This window comes from Aspergillus brasiliensis (genome assembly GCF_001889945.1).
Source record: "Aspergillus brasiliensis CBS 101740 unplaced genomic scaffold ASPBRscaffold_30, whole genome shotgun sequence".
Taxonomy (NCBI): Eukaryota; Fungi; Ascomycota; class Eurotiomycetes; order Eurotiales; family Aspergillaceae; genus Aspergillus; species Aspergillus brasiliensis.
Window position 1 is genome coordinate 32,578 of NW_027137471.1, and position 8,324 is coordinate 40,901.

Consider the following 8,324-nt stretch of genomic DNA (forward strand, 5'->3'; position numbering starts at 1 on the left):
TTACTTTCTATTTATATAATCTAATCAGATAATATAAAACTAAGGAGACCTTATATAGGTGATCTTAGTAGTACTAGATTAGTTTAAGTACTAGAAGATCTAGTATATATTAGGATTAGTCTTACTATATCCCAGAGTAATAGCCTCATATAAACTTCATCTAAAAAATATTATTTATTTATAATCTATTTAGATAGAATCCAGCAACAGCACACACAATGGATACTGAGAAACCCAGAATATTACTTCCACTTCTAGATTTTGAATTGGTGTCAGAAATTTGCTTCGGTTCTATGCGTACAAAACCAACGATTTGCTTCTTTTTATGGTGTCTTTCTAATGCTCTCATCGCTCAGCTTTTTATAAACAGAGACCGATCATCCAGAGTTTCCAACGAGGATAAATACAGCGACGACTGGAGAGATATCAAGGGAAGCGAAGACGAAATACTCCTCCTTTAAACAGCAGAAAAAGTAAAAATAAATATATCGCTCGGCTGCAGAGTCTCCTACTAAGTATCGGATATGAATATATCTTCCCAATCTAAGGAGGTGGTTTTAACTCTTTTCAGGCCACCAGAACTCCTTGCATCAAAGCATTTTAAGGAGAGCCTCTACATCCTCATAAAGAGAGGATATTTCCTACAACATCCGGTTCATTATAATATCAATATCCCATATGAGAATCCTCAATGGTTAAAATTTGACAAGACCGAGGGTACTCCTTTCATCGTAAGAGGAAAATGGTATTGTAGGAAGGTGATGAATGACCCTAGATATCCTATTAATTTCTTCTAGGAGAATGAGCGGGCTGTCTTCCCAAGGAGCTAAAGGGTTGTATTCCTTCCATGGACATTGGCGTGCACGTGCAAGACTATGGTAAGGATCAGAAAGGCTACCGGGAAGGTTCACTCTGAGTCCATCTGTGGGGAAAGGGCATCAAATCATGGTAGTTGACGCTTCATCTCATCTCTGTATGAACGCAACATGGTATATAAGAGCAATTTGAGACGCCTAACTACCTAACCCCCAAGAACGACTGATAGCCATATCATGGAGTAACCAAATTCACATGACTCGTTTGGAAGATGCATCCAAATACAACTTAGTAATATTATAGCCTCACTGCGTAGTGTGAACCCGCGTCATGCTTCAAGGGATAATCAGAATGGTCTACCAGATATGCAGCCGCAAGGTCTTCACAGATATCCTGAGAAATGTCAATGGGTCGCTAGTTTACGTAAAAGCTTGGCCACTGTATCGTTTGACCGGTGTGGTGACATACCCGGGCAACGTAGGCATTTCTCTTGTTGACTGGAGCGGACTTTATGCCCAAAACTAGGCTGGGAATTGTTTGCACTGTATTTCCCTCCGTGGAACAAGAAGTAGAGCCAGCTTATGTGATACTATAGGGTAGGGCTTTCCACGGGTGAGTTGACATGCCCGGGCATTTTAGGCACCGCCTCATCTCTTTGGCATGTTGCAGTTGAAAGGCCACGCGCTATGGGCGACAGCCTTGCTTGGCTTGAACCGAAGGTGGAGCTATATGTGACCCCCTACAGCTGGGACATAATTGCGTGTCGATTGTTCTCGCGTAGATGGCTTTAAAGAATAATCAACTCATAGATCCTTCTCTCCCTGGAGCATGCGAGAACTTACGAGAATCAAACGCGGACCTTAGTGCTAAGTTTTGAGGTTGTAAGATACGTCAAAAAGCAGTAGGGTTAGAATACCCGCGTTATTTCCGGCGGACTAACTCAATTTCTGCCGCATGTAGCTGACGGGTTGCCGGGTATCCTTAAAGAGGCGGCTCCCTCTGAGTATGTGGTTCTGCGATGGTCCCCGGGAGCCTAAAGACTCAACACGCATCCACCCACCCCACTGAATTACCCGACGGTCCTAGGTAGATAGCTTTCATTCAAGAATCCAGTGCCATTTCATCCCTAGGCTCTGAAAATAGGTGAACAAAGCCTTTCTGGGCACATATCCGGCATAAGTTCTTTGCCATGCTGCTGCAAACGAACCCTCGATTGGACCCCAATTTCCAAATCCGAGAATTTCAAGGATCCACGGTGTCAGCAAGGCTAGATCCCCAATGCAATTAATGTGGCATAAACAGGATGGTCCCTTGCGAAGCCAATGGCAGCGTGTTTGCTTTGAGCGGCAGCATCAGACGCAGCTTGCGCCATTTCTGCGCCAGCTCCGATTGCATTATCTAAGCCGTGAAGAGTGGCTTGGGCTATGGCGTTGGTCCAACCGTTGGTGGAAACTTCCTCGTTTAGTTGTTTATGGAGTGAATAGGGTGTGTCGGCATTCAGGATCTTAGTGACGATGTTGGATGCAGCAGCAGCGGACCGGGGGTCGGGAAGAGGAAGGGGGCCGTTCACCAGTGTGCCGAAGATACACTCGAGGATAGAGTTGAGTAGCATGATGCACCGCAGTGAATATTCGATTCTGCGAATGGGATGTCATTTATCTGTGGTTGGGTCAATAGAAAGATGGCAGGGTTGAGAGTCGCAACAAGAGATGGAACGACGGGATGCGCAGGATGGAATGGGTCGCACTGTGCATGCGTGAATAACAGTCCAGAACTAAGGCAAGGTTCTCTGTAAGCGAGCGGCGAGCTTCCGATCCTGTCTCCTAGTGTGACCACCGAGGTGGTGTTCGTGTCAACAAAACAGCTGCTTTTCCGATAAATTTTATATAAAAATTAAATGCCGAGTGGGTTAGGACATCTAAGTCTCGCATGTCCCCGAACCCAAGCCACTAACACCGCCTTATTGGTATCCAGTCGTCCACGAGGGCGGGAACTGCTTCCGTGGCTGTTCGAGGACAGACAGCCTCAATCGGCACGTTAATAACGCGGTACGAATGGAGGGACCTGATCTATTTGCTAGTATACCACATAGCACTCTAAGAACTCTCAGTGCCAATGACGCGGTACGAAATGCTTGAGCTCCCTTACTAATTCCAGCTAGATCGCAGGCCGCACTACCAGGAGCGATTGATGACCGCTCTGGAGGTATAGCTGGCGGACTACTCCCTAGACAGCTTAGCCATGTGTCTGAACGGACGCCTGCGATGCGAGGGGAGTCGAGGCAATGTGCCATAACACGCTGGCCAAGAAAAAACTTGCTGCACTCTACATTATGCAAGCAAGAATGGTACGAGAAAGGATCCCTTAGCTTAGACATGACTTATCCAATGGTAAATCCCAGAGCTAACTCTACAGGAATCAGTAGTGGTCGACATAGTTTCTTTCCAAAGAGTGCTATATACTATACTAATAAAAAGATCAGGGCCTCCCATTCCTAACATATACTATATTAACATGCCAATTAAGGTTATCTACCCTCAAAAATCCACAGCCCATCCATTCGCTCCACTTACACCATTCAAATGGACAGTAGAGAGGAACAAAGCCTCCACTATTTTAGAGTACTTTACATTACAGTATCAATCCAGGTCCTTCTTATAGGCAAAGACTTTTTTATAGTTATAAACAATATATTTAAACAGCCTCATATATCGCTTGGCATGTCAGCTTATACTTAGTAAGCTAACTTCTTCTAAATTATAATAAAAGATATAGAGAAGCAAGTTTATAACCTACTTAAATATATATTATTTAGAAAAGCCCTTGTCGCACGTGGAGTAGTAAAAATAACTAGGCGGTATTTCATTCCCCTGGTTATAATCATAATCAGGGGATGCTTTATTTCCAAAACAGGATGATGTGGCGCATGCTTTAGTAGAAAAAGGTAAGGCAAGACCCGTAGAGGTATAATAAGATTAAAAAGGTACATGTGCTGAGGAGAAGAAGGAAGGATTTTTAAGTGCTGGAAAGTTGGATAAAGAGCTAGAAAACCAATTATCCAGCCACTTAGGATTAACAAACTGATAGTGTAGATATAATTATTCATTAGATCCTGATTGGCTAGAGCTGGAGATCCTGACTTGAGGAAGTGAGGTTAAGGGAGTAGCAGCCGGAGATAGTTAAGCACTCGAATTGACGCTTGGTGATGGAATGGAGCTGAAAAAAAGAAGGGGAAAGAAACTGAAAGAGTAATAAAAAGGAAAGAAAGAAAGAAACCACACAAATACTAGATAAAAGAGTAGATGAAGCTAGGGAATGTTATAAATGAGTGGCCTAAGTGACGACTCTCACGAGAGCCGCTTCTGTGAAAGGGGAGAGAGAAAAAAGTTCATGTTCCTGACCGGACAGTGAGAGTATATATAGATGTTTTGGTGCTGAAAGGAACCTCAACAATCAAGGCTTGGCAAAATGGTAGGCCATAAAGTGGAGCTACCTTGCAGGTTGCCCCAATTTCTGAGATAGGGAAATACCATCGATAGTCCGTCAACCTTTTGTTTGGTGTGCTAGGCCCAATTTTAACAGTTCGCTAATTATTGGCGCATATTGGTATGAGGAGAGCAATAATGTGGCCAAGGATAATATTAAGAGGTATAGTATATATTATAGCTGGATATAGTTTCTCCTATTATAAAATAGAAATGCTATATCTTCTATAGTATGTTCTTTATAGCCTTATAAATTCAGGTTATCCTTCAGTTGGATCCTTTCACAAAGCTCAGCATCCTTTGTCTTATTCCATCCACTCTCCCTACACATCTATGGACTCTGCCGGACTAATTGTGGTAGATATGTTTCTGTAATCAGCCAACTGGTGGACCTCTTTAATAATCTCCCGAATGAGCCTCCGTCTCTGTACATCAATATTGAAGGCATAAACCTATTTTATTATAGATTAATCTTGATTATATAAATCTTTCTTTTTCCTTGAAATTGAATCTACCTTATTAATATTCACATTCTCAGTTAATTAGCTTTTACTACTCCCTCTATAAGTGGCACAACTTTTAAAATAATGCTTAGATCTAGACACATTTTAAAAGATTTCTTAAGAATCTATGATATTTAATTATTTAAACCTACAATATATAACTTCTCTTAGCAGTAAATCAATCGTCTAGCCAGATATATTAAGCATAATATCCAGTTGACTATATCTGAGACTACAGAATAGAAGCATACTAAAGAAAGAAGGTGGATACTCTTTACACCCAAAAAAGAAGGCTTATATAATATTTTCAATCATCATCCCCTGTTAGAGGACATCATCAAATACTGTACTCAGGATATATAGATATAACTGAGGTTGTGACAGATTTATTATACTAAACTAGGACGGAGGTAGAAAGCAAAAGTTAAAGTAGTTATAAAAGACCAGATCAATATTTATTTACAGGCCGATTACACTAGTATTGGAAGACACATGCCAATGGTGCCTGTAGGCTGGGCGTAGAATAGTCATTGACATTCTATGTAAGCCCCTGGGATGTATCTTGTTCCATTCCTACCTTTGCTATGTCTATTCACATGAATTCGCTCTATTTTAAGGTGTGGATGAGAATCAAGGAATAGTCCCTATCGGAAGGCTTCCGCATGGTGAAAACTTCGCTTCGATATATTAGCCTCGGTAAGTGGTGCAGATGTCAAGTATTTGATACGGGATTACCTCTTATCTGCATCTGTCCATAGTTGCCCAAACCTACGTTGCTCCTTAACCAGCCTAAGAAACAAAAATCAATGCTGTTACCCGGTAAATACCATGCTACTTACTGTGACTGCCCCGAAGCTCATGTCTAAGAGATACTGCCAACCGTAGTACCGCCTCCCAGCTATATCGGCCATTTAAAGTAGCATTTTGTCCCCAGTTAAGATGCTCGACATCTGTATCTATGCGACTTCTTCGGAGGTGCGGCGCTAAGCGACAGCATAAACAAATTTTGCAGTGTCGCATCCTCAGACTGTCAATAACACTGATTTTGAGCCGACCAGCGCACGCCCCATATTCCTAAATATTGAGACCGAAAAGACCGACGTCCCGTGGGATATTGCACAACGACAGGTTGATAGCTTAGCTGGCTTGCATGCACTCAGTGGTCATTCCTTCGGTGGGCGGTGAACCAAACCTCTTACTGCAACGGGCCTACACGGGCATGGGCAGGGTGCCTGGTTCGAAAAGAGACTACAGGCCTCTGTGGCCTTAGCGAAGTAACTTGCCGTAGACTCGAAGACTCTTTGGGGTAAAATCATAGTCCATTCCGGACGTGGGAACTATGCTTTCCTCGTATGTTGTTACTCTAATGTACAGTACTTCTCTGGTCTGCTTGGGTTTACTACCGGTGCAGGATCTACTTTGTTTGACTTTCAACCAAATGAGGGTGACACCAGACGCCAGGGGAAACCTCCTCTTCATCACCGTGTCTTCCGTTGAGATCTCGTGTGACATTGCACCGAAGAATGCTCCATGTCCCTCCAGGCTTGTCGCAAGGCAGCGACGGACGTTTCAGGGAAATGGGGCATAATTTATCTCCAGGTCAGATTCTGGTTTTTTAACCGCCAAAGTACGCTCCATTCTCTGGGCGTTAGCAGAGCGTCACCTCTTGAAATGTACCCAGTATTCCAAGACTTCGAAGAGTATCTAGGCGTTACTCTGCCTCTTGTCTAGCGCGTCGATGGCGCCGAATACACCGGTGAGGTGCTGGGGGATGGTGTCCATACACGTTGATATACTGAACTATCATCTCGAGGCGCTCCATCTTCAAGGCTACTGCTATCAACGCCCAATAGACCAGTGCGTACCTCCACACTACCTAGAGATGCTGTGGGCTCGACGACGCAAGTATCTTAATAATCACGGGCATTACTACTGATACACAGTGAGCTTATACATTTATAAGACTGAGCCATGGTCTTATCATCCTGTCCAGTATCTTCGTCATCACTCGAGGGAGAGGGCCGCTGAATAGGAGTATTATTCACTATATTTACTAAGGTAATATCATTTTCTCCTGAGATCCCTGGCCTTAGAAGCCTGGGGTCGATGAGATCAAGGTCCGGAGTTGTGCGCGCAGAGCTGAGCAGTGGAGTTACAATCAAAATATTACTTATGCTGCTTTTGCTATCTGAGCTGAGACCGGCATGAATGCAAGCGCTGCGATTAAATTCAGCGTGTTGTAGGTTGACAGGCGCGGCCTGCACAGTATTATAGGTTGAGAGATTAACCACGCTATGCGAGTGAGGCTCAGCAGCCGCTAGTCAATAAAGTGGAGTAGGCTAATAGTATCAGAACTTGATTTTTTTTAATATTTCTCTTTTATCATTGGCCTCCTCTCTCTTTTGCTGCGCACTGGCACCTCATTTTCTCTTAGCGGCCGGTTTGGGCTCCAGCTTCCACCATATCACATTCGTCAGGCCATGCACATCGTGTAGGTAATAATAAAATTTAATCTTGGATTTAAACAAAACTAAGCAGCCACAGATTGGTATTATACTTGGCCATTTTGCCCTCTGAAGGTATATCCTTTCAATATATCCTTATAAACTGGCACTATATGACCAAGACTTTATTCATTACTCTGGTGCGAGAGTCTGATCCCACAGACAACAAGGGCAGTATCTAGGGCGAATCACTATATAATAATAGATAATGACTTCGCAATGTCAGTTATCCCAGCATTCAAGATACTGGGTATAATAATCACGCCAATTCTTCTCTAGGAGCTATAATATATATTCATAGCAATATCTGAGCTTGTGGGCAGCTATTCCCAGCTAGTGGGCGGTGGTATTATAAATATAGTTATAGATATGAACACTTCTCTTTGGTTTTTCCAGTCTATACTTGATTATTAACATATCTTACCCATAGGGACAGGTGACACTAACTCTTTAATATAATATTAATACATATTGACGGGGCAGTGTCCATTAATGGGAGACTCTCCCGGGAGATAAATCACGTCATAATCGCGGTGATAGTATGTAAGTAATTAACTCCCGAAGAAAAGTTTTTGGTTATGAGTGAGCGGCTTAGCTAAATATAAAGTCTCTGTGATATATCCTACCTCAGGAATGACCAGGGCCAGGGTATGAGTACAGGCATTGCCTTCCAGTAATTTAAATAGATCTTTCCCCCTCGCTAGAATCTGTTAATCACGTTGTTTACAAATTCACTGAGTCTGGTATCAACAAAGCTCTAACTGTCGAATGCTAATTAATATCTTCTAATACTTATTCTTATAGAAATTAATTATCTTAGCATTTTCTTCTTTCTTGCATTAGAAAATATAATGCTATAAGTTTATTAGTTCCTTTTACTATAGAATAGCTTCCTCTAATTTAGTAGATAGTTCTTGAGGCAGCCCAACCTTACAGAATTATCCATATTCCTGAAAATATTTAATATAATAAATCTCTTCTTCTTCATCTAACACATCGCTAACTGTATCAATCAA

General features: G+C 42.5%; 2 protein-coding genes across 2 annotated transcripts; both read right to left on the reverse strand.

Annotated features, from left to right (window-relative positions):
* Nucleotides 1–1,922: 1,922 nt before the first annotated feature.
* ASPBRDRAFT_669514 (uncharacterized protein) lies at nucleotides 1,923–2,597 on the reverse strand. Its single transcript, XM_067628818.1, has one exon. The coding sequence runs from the start codon at nucleotides 2,426–2,428 to the stop codon at nucleotides 2,084–2,086; it is 345 nt and encodes a 114-aa protein (XP_067473018.1). The 5' UTR covers nucleotides 2,429–2,597; the 3' UTR covers nucleotides 1,923–2,083.
* A 4,627-nt stretch (nucleotides 2,598–7,224) lies between these two features.
* Nucleotides 7,225–7,401, reverse strand: ASPBRDRAFT_139405 (uncharacterized protein; the record flags this gene model as incomplete). The annotated part of the gene is made up of 1 exon (XM_067619089.1): nucleotides 7,225–7,401. A coding segment is annotated over one exon (177 nt), but the record flags the coding sequence as incomplete, so codon positions are not given.
* Between the last annotated feature and the right edge of the window lie 923 nt (nucleotides 7,402–8,324).